The following is an 18,125-nucleotide window of genomic DNA, read 5'->3' as shown; positions in this document are numbered from 1 at the left end:
CAATGAATGCCTTTTTATGGTTCTCTCATCAGTCATGATTTCTGCCTGGATGTTGGTTCACAGTACACTGAATTAATGAATTAGATGGAACTATAAACATTTAGTTTGTTTCTGCTTGTGATTTATGAGCATCATCATTCATACCCCTTACCTCTCCTCTAAAGTGTTTCTTTTCTGTTGAATTTGTGTTTTTGAGTGTAATTTTCAAAGCCCTTTAAAAAAGGACTGAAGACAGAAACAGATAATTTGTTTCCATTTCAACATATTTATTAGTGAAACCAAAGTGCTGTAACATATAGAAATCAAACAGTCTAGTACACACCAAAACTTTTCAAATGTTCAAATCAAAAGGCTATAGCACAGAAAAACGTGGACAGTCGGGTGCATCGTAAATTCAGAACTGCTGGACAGCAACATAATAAACTAAAGCACTGATCATTGGGAAGGAGATCAGAATGGCTGCCAAGGCTTGATCCATAAATTAAATAATTAAATAGGTAGCCTACAAAACTAAAACAATCTGTTCAATTCAAAAGGCATGATTAACATGACATCAATAACGCAGCCACATCCCGAGTCCCGGTGCCAACACATTCAGAAATCTAAAGATGGTTCAGTATTTAGTTTAAAAGCTCAGACGAAGGACAAGAGAACAATAAACACCTTTTAAGTGAGAAAACAGAAATCTACTTTGAGTATCCCTTCTTTCTTTTCTCTCCCAAACTCTTGAGCGTGCCGTCTTTAGCCAACTCTCTTGCTATCTCTCTCAGAATGACCTTCTTGATCCAAACCAGTCAGGTTTCAAGACTGGTCATTCAACTGAGACTGCTCTTCTCTGTGTCACGGAGGCTCTCCGCACTGCTAAAGATAACTCTCTCTCCTCTGCTCTTGTCCTTCTAGACCGGTCTGCTGCCTTTGATACTGTGAACCATCAGATCCTCCTCTCCACCCTCTCCGAGTTGGGCATCTCCGGCACGGCTCACTCTTGGATTGCGTACTACCTGACAGGTCGCTCCTACCAAGTGGTGTGGCGAGAATCTGTCTCCGCACCACATGCTCTCACCACTGGTGTCCCCCAGGGCTCAGTTCTAGGCCCTCTCCTATTCTCGCTATACACCAAGTCACTTGGCTCTGTCATATCCTCACATGGCCTCTCCTATCATTGCTACGCAGACGACACACAATTAATCTTCTCCTTTCCCCCTTCTGATAACCAGGTGGCGAATCGCATCTCTGCATATCTGGCAGACATATCAGTGTGGATGACGGATCACCACCTCAAGCTGAACCTCGGCAAGACGGAGCTGCTCTTCCTCCCGGGGAAGGACTGCCCGTTCCATGATCTCGCCATCACGGTTGACAACTCCGTTGTGTCCTCCTCCCAGAGTGCAAAGAGCCTTGGCGTGACCCTGGACAACACCCTGTCGTTCTCCGCTAACATCAAGGCGGTGACCCGATCCTGTAGGTTCATGCTCTACAACATTCGGAGAGTACGACCCTGCCTTACACAGGAAGCGGCACAGGTCCTAATCCAGGCACTTGTCATCTCCTGTCTGGATTACTGCAACTCGCTGTTGGCTGGGCTCCCTGCTTGTGCCATTAAACCCCTACAACTCATCCAGAATACCGCAGCCCGTCTGGTGTTCAACCCTCCCAAGTTCTCTCACATCACCCCGCTCCTCCGCACACTCCACTGGCTTCCAGTTGAAGCTTGCATCTGCTACAAGACCATGGTGCTTGCCTACGGAGCTGTGAGGGGAACGGCACCTCCGTACCTTCAGGCTCTGATCAGTCCCTACACCCAAACGAGGGCATTGCGTTCATCCACCTCTGGTCTGCTGGCCCCCCTACCTCTGGGGAAGCACAGTTCCCGCTCAGCCCAGTCAAAACTGTTCGCTGCTCTGGCACCCCAATGGTGGAACAAGCTCCCTCACGACGCCAGGACACTCACTCACCACCATCCAGAGACACTTGAAACCCCACCTCTTTAAGGAATACCTGGGATAGGATAAAGTAATGCTTCTACCCCCCCCTTACCCCACCCCACCCCCCAAAAAAAAAACATATTGTAAAGTGGTTATCCCACTGGCTATAAGGTGAATGCACCAATTTGTAAGTCGCTCTGGATAAGAGCGTCTGCTAAATGACGTAAATGTAAATGTAAAAAATTTAATAAAAAATACCTTGTTTTCTAAGATGTAGCCTACGATGCAATACTTGATCATTTTAAGGATAACAAAAACTACATCTGAACACCACCGCAGAAGCTTCGGGAATCTTCCCAATTAAGTAGCCTAGTTTTGTTGTTTGGCTACTTGAAGAGAACTAGGGCCTATAACTCGCAGCCCACCTGGAAAAGTGTGCATCGAATTCTACTAGATGAAGTGCCGAAATGAGTATAACATCCTGGCATTTAAACCATACTCGATTTTCGAAATGTCGCATACTATTAAACATTCCATTTTCGCATACTGCGTCATGCGTGACTGCGTTGATTTCGGTAGCGCATCCCCATATCTAATTGATCAGCTGTTGTCAAAGCCGAAATGAGTATGACATCTGGGCATTGAAAGTATACTCGATTTTTGAAATGTCACATACTATTAAACTACATTTTCCCCCATACTCAAACGGCCTACTGTTTAGGATGCAATCATGGGTATTCGGACATGGCCCTTGTCTTTCTAAGGGATAATTAGATTCAGCGGCTGGTGACAGAGGAAGATTAACAAAATAAACATTTGATTATGTCTCTGCAACAGAAGACGAGACGGCCTACTGTAAAACGGGTTTGTAAAAGACTGGAGAAAACCAGGGAAACGGTGGATGACAGACATAAGATAAGAGAGGAGAGAAAGGAGAAGGGGAGGAAGGAAAAAGGGACAAACGGAGGAGGCGGGAGAGGGAAACAGTGATGACACACGGCAAAAAAGGAGAGCTTACCAGGTTCAAGTTTAATAACTTTAATGGCAGCCAGTTCCCCAGTGTTGACATTACGGGCCTGGAGGAGAGAAAGAGCGAGAGAGCATTTATTAGCCAGCTGTCAGTAGGAGGGAACATACTGGGGTTTAGAGAGGACTGGTCTCTGTCAGGCCAACACTGTGTTTAAGCCTGAGAAAGGGTAGGCTAGAGCAGTCAGTAGGCTGCTACTGTAGGATAACATTGCTTAACTGCTAACTGGCCTTACAGGCTAACACTAACACATGTATCCAAAGTATTGTATGATAATAATATAATAATAATACATTATTATAATAATACTGAACTTATGCCAGTATATTTACAAAGAGATTCATAAACAAATACGTTTGATGGATATTACTGAAGATGAATGAGTCGCCTTTGAAAAGCAAATAAGATCATAAAGACAATGCATTTTGCATCATCATGATGATGTGGCAGGTAGGGGTGTAACGGTTTACCAAACCCACAGTTCAGGTACATATTGTGATTTTGGGGTCACAGTTCGGTTTCGGTACAGCGGGGAAATTAAATTCCAGTCACAATGCTCAGCATTCACAATGTTCCTGGCATTGTCTGTTGTGACAGGATTGGTATGTTGGGCCTCAAGTTTCCACTGATGCTGCATTTGTAACCATGTGGTAAGTGGGAATTTACCTGTTGTGAAGTTGTAAATATCAGTTGGATACATTCATGTGATTTGAACTCGTTGAGAAACGGAGATTGGCTAATGGCCAACAAGCAGTGTCAACCATAAATTAAAAGTACAGCTATCATGCGTGTAAACAAATTAGAGTTCAAAACCCACATTAATAGATTGCTTTTTATAAATACTGTTTTGTTGTTGCATTTAACTGCCGTAAATGCTGTTATAGAGGCCATTTCCTTAGTAGGTGAAGTCAGAGGCCACCATGTGGGAGAAGTGGGTCCTCAGGATGAAATGGGTGAAGAGGGAAGTTCGTAATGTGGCTTGAGCACTTTCCCAAATTGCCGAAACCCCCTATTCTCACCGAGAACGGGCGCATATACGCGGCTATAAACTAAAGACTGTAAAAAATATAAACATAGCCCACCTATCACACTTCTAATTTATTTTGCTTGGTTAGAATCAGCTGCCAAGGGTTGCTTCAATGCAGAGGGAAATTATGTTGTGTTTGTTGTCTCTGCGTTTCAGTCTTGCTCCGCCGTAAATGTGTCAACATATTTGAGTCGTTGGCAGCTGCATAGGCTATTCTTGTTGAGCGTGGCGACATACTGTTAACGTTTTATCCACAACTTTTTCCATCGCTGTTGTAATCTACTGGGAAGCCAAAATTTTCCCAAACTGGAGATATAAACGATGATTGAGGATCCTCCAATTCTGGTTTATCGACCCCACCATTCGCTATCGTACAAAACTAGTTCCCGGTTGCGCCTCACAAAATGACAGTTTGAAATGCAGCAATTATTACAACGTGCCTCTAGTTGTTTTAACGGAATAGTCCAAAATAAAAAAAAATCAGTTCAGATTTACCTAAGAGGCACAGGCCTACAATGCAGTGTAGGTATAGCCTATATGCCTAGTGTTATATACTGTGTGTATATATATACTGTGTGTGTGTATATATATATATACACATTTCATTTTTTATGTATTCATTAGGGTTCACAGTGCTGACCGAACCGAATGGTTCTATAAGAATAAATGTACCGTTACACCCCTAGTGGCAGGTGACACTTTGCTTCTTGAAAGTCCAATATCTTGAAAACTTGACTGCTGACATGCAAAACATTTTGGGACTGTATCAGCATTGGAGTAATGAAAAAAAGAATCAATAAATTAGTTTGAGTGGATTTTCCCTTTATTCTGTGAGCAGTTAACAATTCAAACAGTAGCTTATTGCATTCCAACCATCAGACTGAGAATGAAAAATATGAAAAATAAACCCTCACAGAGATGGAAACAGACTGAAAACATTGGCATTCCTTGAGACTAAAATTCAAGGAACATTTCTTCCTCAGTACAATCTAACATGGTGACTGACTTGAACTCATCCATCTCCTTATATCACAGATCTAACCCACTTCAAAACACTCCCTTTGACTAAGACTCATCAACACAGCACACCACATTAGGCTAGATGACTCACTCTGTCAGTCTTTTCAGGCGATCTGTCTAAAGTGAGTTGATTGAAATCTTGTGATGGTTTGATGAGCAAAACTGATATCAGATGTTATTCCCCCATCGCCCATCCTGGTTTAGGCCTAATGAATTTAAGACTGGACACAAACACTAGATTAGAGTTCATTTAGAAACTGCTTGGACTCAGGAAGGAGGACTATCTTATCAACCTTGTAATATATACTACCGGTCAAAAGCTTTAGAACACCTACTCATTCAAGGATCTTTCTTTATTTTTACTATTTTCTACATTGTAGAATAATAGTTAAGACATCAAAACTATGAAAAAACACATATGGAATCATGTAGTAACCAAAAGTGTTAAACAAAACAAACTATATTTTATATTTGAGATTCTTCAAACAGCCACCCTTTGCCTTGATGACAGCTTTGCACATTCTTGGCATTCTCTCAACCAGCTTCACCTGGAATGCTTTTCCAACAGTCTTGAAGGAGTTCCCACATATGCTGAGCACTTGTTGGCTGCTTTTCCTTTACTCTCCGGTCCGACTCATCCCAAACCATCTCAATTTGGTTGAGGTCGGGGGATTGTGGAGGCCAGGTCATCTGATGCAGCACTCCATCACTCTCCTTCTTGGTCAAATAGCCCTTACACAGCCTGGAGGTGTGTTGGGTCATTGTCCTGTTGAAAAACAAATGATAGTCCCACTAAGCCCAAACCAGATGGGATGGCATATCGCTGCAGAATGCTGTGGTAGCCATGCTGGTTAAGTGTGTCTTGAATTCTAAATAAATCACAAACAGTGTCACCAGCAAAGCACCCCCATACCATAATACCTCCTCCTCCATGCTTTACGGTGGAAACTACACATGGGGAGATCATCCGTTCACCCACACCGCGTCTCACAAAGACACGGCGGTTGGAACCAAAAATCTCAAATTTGGACTCCAGACCAAAGGACACATTTCCACTAGTCTAATGTCAATTTCTCGTGTTTCTTGGCCCAAGCAAGTCTCTTCTTCTTATTGGTGTCCTTTAGTAGTGGTTTCTTTGTAGCAATTCGACCATGAAGGCCTGATTCACACAGTCTCCTCTGAACAGTTTATGTTGAGATGTGTCTGTTACTTGAACTCTGTGAAGCATTTATTTGGGCTGCAATTTCTGAGGCTGGTAACTCTAATGAACTTATCCTCTGCAGCAGAGGTAACTCTGGGTCTTCCATTCCTGTGGCGGTCCTCATGAGAGCCAGTTTCATCATAGCACTTGATGGTTTTTGCGACTGCACTTGAAGAAACGTTCAAAGTTCTTGACATTTTCCGTATTGACTGACCTCCATGTCTTAAAGTAATGATGGACTGTCATTTCTCTGTGCTTATTTGAGTTGTTCTTGACATAATATGGACTTGGTTTTTTACCAAATAGGGCAATCTTCTGTATACCCCCCCCACCTTGTCACAACACCACTGATTGGCTCAAACGCATTAAGAAGGAAAGAAATTCCACAAATTAATTAACTTTTAAGAAGGCACACCTGTTAATTGAAATGTATTCCAGGTGACTACATCATGAAGCTGGTTGAGAGAATGCCAAGAGTGTGCAAAGCTGTCATCAAGGCAAATATAAAATATATTTAGATTTGTTTAACACTTTTTTGGTTACTACATGTTTCCATATGTGTTATTTCATAGTTTTGATGTCTTCACTATTATTCTACAATGTAGAAAATAGTAAAAATAAAGAAAAACCCATGAGTAGGTGTTCTGAAACTTCTGACCGGTAGTGTATGTCGAACAGCTCCCTCATCGGTCTTCTGCTCTGACAACCCTTCATTTCACAGCCCATCCACTCCATCTCTCTGACACTGATTGTCCATTTCTGTTTCAGTCTCCAACATCAAGGTCACGTTCTGGAAGGTACCACATACTGAACTATAACTGTCATGAATAGAGCTGACTCCTGTGATGTACGCTACATGTCAGAGAGGCATGTTTATTCTACATGATATTTCTGAACGTTGCACAACGTCGTTGTGCCATACTGAAAGCGGCTCTGTCATCATCATTCAAGCTAGCTAAGCTCAATCATTTTAACTTTCCTTCCCCTCTCCTCACCCTCCCCTCTTCTTCCTCCACCAGTCTCCTCACGCTCCCCTCTCCTCCATCAGTCTCCTCACTCTCCCCTCTCCTCCTTCCTCCACCAGTCTCCTCACTCTTCCCTGCTCTCTTTCCTCCACCAGACTCCTCACTCTCCTCTCTCCTCCTTCAGTCTCCTCATGCTCCCTTCTCCTCCTTCCTCCACCAGTCTCCTCACGCTCCTCTCTCCTCCTTCAGTCTCCTCATGCTCCCGTCTCCTCCTTCAGCCTCCTCATGCTCCCGTCTCCTCCTTCAGCCTCCTCATGCTCCCGTCTCCTCCTTCAGCCTCCTCATGCTCCCCTCTCCTCCTTCAGCCTCCTCATGCTCCCCTCTCCTCCTTCAGCCTCCTCATGCTCCCCTCTCCTCCTTCCTCCACCAGTCTCCTTACTCTTCCCCTCTCTTCATTCAGTCTCCTCACACTCCCCGCACCTCCTTCAGCCTCCTCACTCTCTCCTCCTTCAGCCTCATCCTCCCCTCTCCTCCTTCCTCCACCAGTCTCCTCAATCTTCCCTGCTCTCCTTCCACCAGACTCCTCACGCTCCCCGCACCTCCTTCAGACTCCTCACGCTCCCCTCTCCTCCTTCAGCCTCCTCATGCTCCCCTTCTCCTTCCTCCACCAGTCTCCTCACTCTTCCCTGCTCTCATTTCTCAACCAGTCTCCTCACTCTCCCGTTCCCTCTTGGAAGCTGATCCTTTGATGTTGTACATATCCTCTTAGGATAGCTCCAGAAGGCCAGCACTGTGCTGCAGTATCCAGATCAAGTCTTATCAAACATCACACGGGGACTGGTGTAACCGGTGTGAAATGGCTAGCTAGTTAGCGGTGCGCGCTAGTAGCATTTCAATCAGTGACGTCACTCGCTCTGAGACCTTGAAGTAGCCGTGGCTTTTGTGGAACGATGGGTAACGGTGCTTCGAGGGTGACCGTTGTCGATGTGTGCAGAGGGTCCCTGGTTCAAGCCCAGGTAGGGACGAGGAAAGGGACGGAAGGAACACTGTTACACTGGGAGCTGACCCCGCTGCAAGCGGACTCCTGTTCACAACATTCCTCCTAACAGTGTTCACTTCACTCTACTCATTACCGAGTGTGGGTGCGTGACAGGGCAAGCAGTAAACCCTATCAGCGCTCTGCTAACATCGCATGGGAACACTGAGCAAGTCGATCGCAGGGTCAGAGGTCAGCCAGCACCATCACTGGGGGGCAGCATTTAAATATAATTAGCATCCTGCATACATGGCATGCTCCCAGCACCAGAGGAGAGAGAACAGCGTGAGCACCCAGGAATACTGATCAGTGGACTAATTACAGGAAAGCAAGTTACAAAGCCAAAGCTAAAAAGCCTGACCTGCATGATGTATAAAGATACATCGACGACTTCAGTTTTAATGAACAAGCATGATCAAAATCCATCGCCTAGGCTATATTATAATTGTATGATACACTGCCAATATAAATGAAAAAAATATCTGACAGACTTCTTTATTTTATGGCAGTACGATGTTAAGAACATTATAAATAAGCATAATGAGGATGCAGTGAAAAACTGTGCCAAACACACACACACACACACACACACACACACACACACACAAAGTCTCCAGGTGGAGCTCACAGCACGATGGCTCAGATCTGGGCCAGACGACAGAGTGGAAATGGAACAAACAACCACAGGGACTGGACTCCTAGAAACCACTATTTTCACTTACAAATAACACATATTTAGGCTATTCATTATAGATCTACTACTTCCTGTTCTTAAAAAAAACGACAACTATAACCATAAATAAAGTTAACACATGATAACATAACCTAGGCCTAATGGTCATTGTCAGACAAGGGAAAAGACACTGCAATCTGCGATGTGCAAGATCTGTTTCTAAAAACATGCACAGTATTAGTGGGGTAGAAATAGTGGTGGAATAATACATGAAAAGCATGAATAAAATATATGCGGTCTCAGAATGCTGGGTGGAAAAACTGAGTTTAAAGGACGCATTTCCTCCACAGAGTTCTGGCTTTTATAGAGGCTGCACAAACTGCAGACAGGAGTCAGTTCTCTCTGCTCATCCATTCTATCATTACAGAATCAACTCCTTAGTTGAGTGAGGCTTCACCGTCAACCTAAACCAGCACTGGCTGTTAACTTTAAATCCTGGTAGCAGGCCTATGTTGGGATGCAGCATATCCTCCCTATAACAAAGTACAGTATATTGTACACCTTTTCCATAGCTAATATATATACAGTGGTGAGAACAAGTATTTGATACACTGCCGATTTTGCAGGTTTTCCTACTTACAAAGCATGTAGAGGTCTGTAATTTTTATCATAGGTACACTTCAACTGTGAGAGACGGAATCTAAAACAAAAATCCAGAAAATCACATTGTATGATCTTTAAGTAATTAATTTGCATTTTATTGCATGACGTAAGTATTTGATCACCTACCAACCAGTAAGAATTCCGGCTCTCACAGACCTGTTCGTTTTTCTTTAAGAAGCCCTCCTGTTCTCCACTCATTACCTGTATTAACTGCACCTGTTTGAACTCGTTACCTGTATAAAAGACACCTGTCCACACACTCAATCAAACAGACTCCAACCTATCCACAATGGCCAAGACCAGAGAGCTGTGTAAGGACATCAGGGATAAAATTGTAGACCTACATAAGGCTGGGATGGGCTACAGGACAATAGGCAAGCAGCTTGGTGAGAAGGCAACAACTGTTGGCGCAATTATTAGAAAATGGAAGAAGTTCAAGATGACGGTCAATCACCCTCGGTCTGGGGCTCCATGCAAGATCTCACCTGGTGGGGCTTCAATGATCATGAGGAAGGTGAGGGATCAGCCCAGAACTACACGGCAGGACCTGGTCAATGACCTGAAAAGAGCTGGGACCACAGTCTCAAAGAAAACCATTAGTAACACACTACGCCGTCATGGATTAAAATCCTGCAGCGCACGCAAGGTCCACCTGCTCAAGCCAGCGCATGTCCAGGCCCGTCTGAAGTTTGCCAATGGAGGAATGGGAGAAGGAATGGGAGAAGGAATGGGAGAAGGAATGGGAGAAGGTAATGTGGTCTGATGAGACAAAAATAGAGCTTTTTTGGTCTAAACTCCACTCGCCGTGTTTGGAGGAAGAAGAAGGATGAGTACAACCCCAAGAACACCATCCCAACCGTGAAGCATGGAGGTGGAAACATCATTCTTTGGGGATGCTTTTCTGCAAAGGGGACAGGACGACTGCACCGTATTGAGGGGAGGATGGATGGGGCCATGTATCGCGAGATCTGGGCCAACAACCTCCTTCCCTCAGTAAGAGCATTGAAGATGGGTCGTGGCTGGGTCTTCCAGCATGACAATGACCCGAAACACACAGCCAGGGCAACTAAGGAGTGGCTCCGTAAGAAGCATCTCAAGGTCCTGGAGTGGCCTAGCCAGTCTCCATACCTGAACCCAATAGAACATCTTTGGAGGGAGCTGAAAGTCCGTATTGCCCAGCGACAGCCCCGAAACCTGAAGGATCTGGAGAAGGTCTGTATGGAGGAGTGGGCCAAAATCCCTGCTACAGTGTGTGCAAACCTGGTCAAGACCTACAGGAAACGTATGATCTCTGTAATTGCAAAAAAAGGTTTCTGTACCAAATATTAAGTTCTGCTTTTCTGATGTATCAAATACTTACAGTGAGGGAAAAAATTATTTGATCCCCTGCTGATTTTGTACGTTTGCCCACTGACAAAGAAATGATCAGTCTATAATTTTAATGGTAGGTTTATTTGAACAGTGAGAGACAGAATAACAACCAAAAAAAATCCAGAAAAACGCATGTCAAAAATGTTATAAATTGATTTGCATTTTAATGAGGGAAATAAGTATTTGACCCCCTCTCAATCAGAAAGATTTCTGGCTCCCAGGTGTCTTTTATACAGGTAACGAGCTGAGATTAGGAGCACACTCTTAAAGGGAGTGCTCCTAATCTCAGCTTGTTACCTGTATAAAAGACACCTGTCTACAGAAGCAATCAATCAATCAGATTCCAAACTCTCCACCATGGCCAAGACCAAAGAGCTCTCCAAGGATGTTAGGGACAAGATATTAGACCTACACTAGGCTGGAATGGGCTACAAGACCATCGCCAAGCAGCTTGGTGAGAAGGTGACAACAGTTGGTGCGATTATTCGCAAATGGAAGAAACACAAAATAACTGTCAATCTCCCTCGGCCTGGGGCTCCATGCAAGATCTCACCTCGTGGAGTTGCAATGATCATGAGAACGGTTATGAATCAGTCCAGAACTACACAGGAGGATCTTGTCAATGATCTCAAGGCAGCTGGGACCATAGTCACCAAGAAAACAATTGGTTACACACTACGCCGTGAAGGACTGAAATCCTGCAGCGCCTGCAAGGTCCCCCTGCTCAAGAAAGCACGTATACAGGCCCATCTGAAGTTTGCCAATGAACATCTGAATGATTCAGAGGAGAACTGGGTGAAAGTGTTGTGGTCAGATGAGACCAAAATCGAGCTCTTTGGCATCAACTCAACTCGTCGTGTTTGGAGGAGGAGGAATGCTGCCTATGACCCCAAGAACACCATCCCCACCGTCAAACATGGAGGTGGAAACATTATGCTTTGGGGTTGTTTTTCTGGTAAGGGGACAGGACAACTTCACCGCATCAAAGGGACGATGGACGGGGCCATGTACTGTCAAATCTTGGGTGAGAACCTCCTTCCCTCAGCCAGGGCATTGAAAATGGGTCGTGGATGGGTATTCCAGCATGACAATGACCCAAAACACACGGCCAAGGCAACAAAGGAGTGGCTCAAGAAGAAGCACATGAAGGTCCTGGAGTGGCCTAGCCAGTCTCCAGACATTAATCCCATTGAAAATCTGGGGAGGGAGCTGAAGGTTCGAGTTGCCAAACATCCGCTTCGAAACCTTAATGACTTGGAGAAGATCTGCAAAGAGGAGTGGGACAAAATCCCTCCTAAGATGTGTGCAAACCTGGTTGGCAACTACAATTAACGTCTGACCTCTGTGATTGCCAACAAGGGTTTTGCCACCAAGTACTAAGTCATGTTTTGCAGAGGGGTCAAATATTTATTTCCCTCATTAAAATGCAAATACATTTATAACATTTTTGACATGCGTTGTTCTGGATTTTTTGTTGTTATTCTGTCTCTCACTGTTCAAATAAAACTAACATTAAAATTATAGACTGATCATGTCTTTGTCAGTGGGCAAACGTACAAAATCAGCAGGGGATCAAATACTTTTTTCCCTCACTGTATGTCATGCAATAAAATGAAAAATTAATTACTTAAAAATCATACAATATGATTTTATGGATTTTTGTTTTAGATTCCGTCTCTCACAGTTGAAGTGTACCTATGATAAAAATTACAGACCTCTACATGCTTTGTAAGTAGGAACACCTGCAAAATCGGCAGTGTATCAAATACTTGTTCTCCCCACTGTGTGTGTGTGTGTGTGTGTGTGTATATATATACATACACACACACACACACACATATTATTATATTTTCTTCTACATTGTAGAATAATAGTGAAGACATCAAAACTATGAAATAACACATATGGAATAATGTAGAAACCAAAACAGTGTTAACAAATCAAAATATATTTTATATTTGAGATTCTTCAAAGTAGCCACCATTTGCCTTGATGACAGCTTTGCACACTCTTGGCATTCTCTCAACCAGCTTCATGTGGTAGTCACCTAGAATGCATTTCTATTAACAGGTGTGCCTTGTTCTAAGTTCATTTGTGGAATTTCTTTCCTTCTTAATGCGTTTGAGCCAATCAGTTGTGTTGTGACAAGGTAGGGTTGGTATACAGAAGATGGTCTTTTACCAAATAGGGCTAAGTCCATATTATGGCAACAACAGCTCAAATAAGCAAAGAGAAATGACAGTCCATCATTACTTTAAGACATGAAGGTCAGTGAATCCGAAAAATTGAGAACTTTGAACGTTTCTTCAAGTACAGTCGCAAAAACCATCAAGCGCTATGATGAAACTGGCTCTCATGAGGACCGCCACAGGAATGGAAGACCCAGAGTTACCTCTGCTGCAGAGGATAAGTTCATTAGAGTTAACTGCACCTCAGATTGCAGCCCAAATAAATGCTTCAGAGTTCAAGTAACAGACACATCAACAAAAACTGTTCAGAGGAGACTGTGTGAATCAGGCCTTCAAGGTCGAATTGCTGCAGAGAAACCACTACTTAAGGACACCAATAAGAAGAAGAGACTTGCTTGGGCCAAGAAACACAAGCAATGGACATTAGACCGGTGGAAATGTGTCCTTTGGTCTGGAGTTCAAATTTCTGATTTTTAGTTCCAACCGCCGTGTCTTTGTGAGATGCACAGTAGGTGAAAGGATGATCTCCGCATGTGTGGTTCCCACCGTGAAGCATGGTGCCTTGCTGGTGACACTGTCAGTGATTTATTTAGAATTCAAGGCACACTTAACCAGCATTGCTACCACAGCATTCTGCAGTGATACGCCATCCCATCTGGTGTGCGCTTAGTGAGACTATCATATTTTTCAACAGGACAATTACCCAAAACACACCTCCAGGCTGTGTAAGGGCTATTTGACCAAGAAGGAGAGTGATGGTGTGCTGCATCAGATGACCTGGCCTCCACAATCACCCAACCTCAACCCAATTGAGATGGTTTGGGATGATTTGGACCACAGAGTGAAGGAAAAGCAGCCAACAACTGCTCAGCATATGTGGGAACTCCTTCAAGACTGTTGGAAAAGCAATCCAGGTGACTACCTCATGAATCTGGTTGAGAGAATGCAAAGATGTCATCAAGGCAAAGAGTGGCTACTTTGAAGAATCTCAAATATAAAATATATTTAGATTTGTTTAACACATTTTTGGTTACAACATGATTCCATATGTGTTATTTCATAGTTTTGATGTCTTCACTATTATTCTACAATGTAGAAAAATAGTAAAAATAAAAACCCTTGAACGAGTAGGTGTGTCCAAACGTTTGACTTGCACTGTATGTATGTATGTATGTATGTATGTATGTATGTATGTATGTATGTATGTATGTACGTACAGTGGGGAAAAAATGTATTTAGTCAGCCACCAATTGTGCAAGTTCTCCCACTTAAAAAGATGAGAGAGGCCTGTAATTTTCATCATACGTACACTTCAACTATGACAGACAAAATGAGAAAAAAAAAATCAAGAAAATCACATTGTAGGATTTTTTATGAATTATTTGCAAATTATGGTGGAAAATAAGTATTTGGTCAATAACAAAAGTTTCTCAATACTTTGTTATATACCCTTTGTTGGCAATGACACAGGTCAAACGTTTTCTGTAAGTCTTCACAAGGTTTTCACACACTGTTGCTGGTATTTTGGCCCATTCCTCCATGCAGATCTCCTCTAGAGCAGTGATGTTTTGGGGCTGTCGCTGGGCAACACGGACTTTCAACTCCCTCCAAAGATTTTCTATGGGGTTGAGATCTGGAGACTGGCTAGGCCACTCCAGGACCTTGAAATGCTTCTTACAAGCCACTCCTTCGTTGCCCGGGCGGTGTGTTTGGGATCATTGTCATGCTGAAAGACCCAGCCACGTTTCATCTTCAATGCCCTTGCTGATGGAAGGAGGTTTTCACTCAAAATCTCACGATACATGGCCCCATTCATTCTTTCCTTTACACGGATCAGTCGTCCTGGTCCCTTTGCAGTAAAACAGCCCCAAAGCATGATGTTTCCCCCCCCATGCTTCACAGTAGGTATGGTGTTCTTTGGATGCAACTCAGCATTCTTTGTCCTCCAAACACGACGAGTTGAGTTATTACCAAAAAGTTCTATTTTGGTTTCATCTGACCATATGACATTCTCCCAATCCTCTTCTGGATCATCCAAATGCACTCTAGCAAACTTCAGACGGGCCTGGACATGTACTGGCTTAAGCAGGGGGGACACGTCTGGCACTGCAGGATTTGAGTCCCTGGCGGCGTAGTGTGTTACTGATGGTAGGCTTTGTTACTTTGGTCCCAGCTCTCTGCAGTTCATTCACTAGGTCCCCCCGTGTGGTTCTGGGATTTTTGCTCACGTTCTTGTGATCATTTTGACCCCACGGGGTGAGATCTTGCGTGGAGCCCCAGATCGAGGGAGATTATCAGTGGTCTTGTATGTCTTCCATTTCCTAATAATTGCTCCCACAGTTGATTTCTTCAAACCAAGCTGCTTACCTATTGCAGATTCAGTCTTCCCAGCCTGGTGCAGGTCTACAATTTTGTTTCTGGCGTCCTTTGACAGATCTTTGGTCTTGGCCATAGTGGAGTTTGGAGTGTGACTGTTTGAGGTTGTGGACAGGTGTCTTTTATACTGATAACAAGTTCAAACAGGTGCCATTAATACAGGTAACGAGTGGAGGACAGAGGAGCCTCTTAAAGGAGAAGTTACAGGTCTGTGAGAGCCAGAAATCTTGCTTGTTTGTAGGTGACCAAATACTTATTTTCCAACATAATTTGCAAATAAATTCATTAAAAATCCTACAATGTGATTTTCTGGATTTTTTTTCTCAATTTGTCTGTCATAGTTGACAAGTACCTATGATGAAAATGACAGGCCTCTCTCATCTTTTTAAGTGGGATAACTTGCACAATTGGTGGCTGACTAAATACTTTTTTCCCCCACTGTATGTACAGTGTGGAAAAAAAATACAGTGGGGGAAAAAAGTATTTAGTCAGCCACCAATTGTGCAAGTTCTCCCACTTAAAAAGATGAGAGAGGCCTGTAATTTTCATCATAGGTACACGTCAACTATGACAGACAAATTGAAAAAAAATTTCCCCAGAAAATCACATTGTAGGATTTTTAATGAATTTATTTGCAAACTATGGTTGAAAATAAGTATTTGGTCACCTACAAACAAGCAAGATTTCTGGCTCTCACAGACCTGTAACTTCTTCTTTAAGAGGCTCCTCTGTCCTCACTCGTTACCTGTATTAATAGCACCTGTTTGAACTTGTTATCAGTATAAAAGACACCTGTCCACAACCTCAAACAGTCACACTCCAAACTCCACTATGACCAAGACCAAAGAGCTGTCAAAGGACACCAGAAACAAAATTGTAGACCTGCACCAGGCTGGGAAGACTGAATCTGCAATAGGTAAGCAGCTTGGTTTGAAGAAATCACCTGTGGGAGCAATTATTAGGAAATGGAAGACATACAAGACCACTGATAATCTCCCTCGATCTGGGGCTCCACGCAAGATCTCACCCCGTGGGGTCAAAATGATCACAAGAACGGTGAGCAAAAATCCCAGAACCACACGGGGGGACCTAGTGAATGACCTGCAGAGAGCTGGGACCAAAGTAACAAAGCCTACCATCAGTAACACACTACGCCGCAAGGGACTCAAATCCTGCAGTGCCAGATGTGTCCCCCTGCTTAAGCCAGTACATGTCCAGGCCCGTCTGAAGTTTGCTAGAGTGCATTTGGATGATCCAGAAGGGGACTGGGAGAATGTCATATGGTCAGATGAAACCAAAATAGAACTTTTTGGTAAAAACTCAACTCGTCGTGTTTGGAGGACAAAGAATGCTGAGTTGCATCCAAAGAACACCATACCTACTGTGAAGCATGGGGGTGGAAACATCATCAAAGGGACCAGGACGACTGATCCGTGTAAAGGAAAGAATGAATGGGGCCATGTATCGTGAGATTTTGAGTGAAAACCTCCTTCCATCAGCAAGGGCATTGAAGATGAAACATGGCTGGGTCTTTCAGCATGACAATGATCCCAAACACACCGCCCGGGCAACGAAGGAGTGGCTTCGTAAGAAGCATTTCAAGGTCCTGGAGTGGCCTAGCCAGTCTCCAGATCTCAACCCCATAGAAAATCTTTGGAGGGAGTTGAAAGTCCGTGTTGCCCAGCGACAGCCCCAAAACATCACTGCTCTAGAGGAGATCTGCATGGAGGAATGGGCCAAAATACCAGCAACAGTGTGTGAAAACCTTGTGAAGACTTACAGAAAACGTTTGACCTGTGTCATTGCCAACAAAGGGTATATAACAAAGTATTGAGAAACTTTTGTTATTGACCAAATACTTCTTTTCCACCATAATTTGCAAATAAATTCATAAAAAATCCTACAATGTGATTTTCTGGATTTTTTTTCTCATTTTGTCTGTCATAGTTGACGTGTACCTATGATGAAAATTACAGGCCTCTCTCATCTTTTTAAGTGGGAGAACTTGCACAATTGGTGGCTGACTAAATACTTTTTTTCCCCACTGTATGTATGTATGTATGTATGTATGTATGTATGTATAGTTGAAGTCCAACGTTTACATATACTTAGGTTGGAGTCATTAAAACCCGTTTTTCAACCACTCCACAAATTTCTTGTTAACAAACTATAGTTTTGGCAAGTCGGTTAGGACATCTACTTCGTGCATGACACAAGTAATATTTCCAACAATTGTTTACAGACAGATTATTTCACTTAGAATTCACTGTATCACAATTCCAGTGGGTCAGAAGTGTACATACACTAAGTTGACTGTGCCTTTAAACAGCTTGGAAAATTCCAGAAAATGATCTCATGGCTTTAGAAGCTTCTGATAGGCTTATTGACATCATTTGAGTCAATTGGAGGTGTACCTGTGGATGTATTTCAAGGCCTACCTTCAAACTCAGTGCCTCTTTGCTTGACATCATGGGAAAATCCAAAGAAATCAGCCAAGATCTCAGAAAAAAATAATTGTAGACCTCCACAAGTCTGGTTCATCCTTTGGAGCAATTTCCAAACGTCTGAAGGTACCACGTTCATCTGTACAAACAATAGTACGCAAGTATAAACACCATGGGACCACGCAGCCGTCATACCGCTCAGGAAGGA

The 18,125-nt window shown here is 43.3% G+C and overlaps 1 protein-coding gene across 6 annotated transcripts in view; it reads right to left on the bottom strand.

Annotated features, from left to right (window-relative positions):
* Positions 1 to 18,125, bottom strand: part of LOC121553364 (mitogen-activated protein kinase kinase kinase kinase 3) — a 76,975-nt gene that overhangs the window by 34,723 nt on the left and 24,127 nt on the right. For all 6 annotated transcript variants that reach the window (XM_041866412.2, XM_041866414.2, XM_041866413.2 and 3 more), the window contains exon 2: positions 2,944 to 3,001. In XM_041866412.2, coding sequence (XP_041722346.1) covers positions 2,944 to 3,001 — 58 coding nt within the window. The remainder of the gene's footprint in view (positions 1 to 2,943; positions 3,002 to 18,125) is intronic.

This window comes from Coregonus clupeaformis, chromosome 37, assembly GCF_020615455.1.
Source record: "Coregonus clupeaformis isolate EN_2021a chromosome 37, ASM2061545v1, whole genome shotgun sequence".
Classification (NCBI taxonomy): Eukaryota; Metazoa; Chordata; class Actinopteri; order Salmoniformes; family Salmonidae; genus Coregonus; species Coregonus clupeaformis.
Note: the sequence above shows the minus strand (reverse complement) of the source record. Positions and strands in the feature narration are given on the sequence as shown.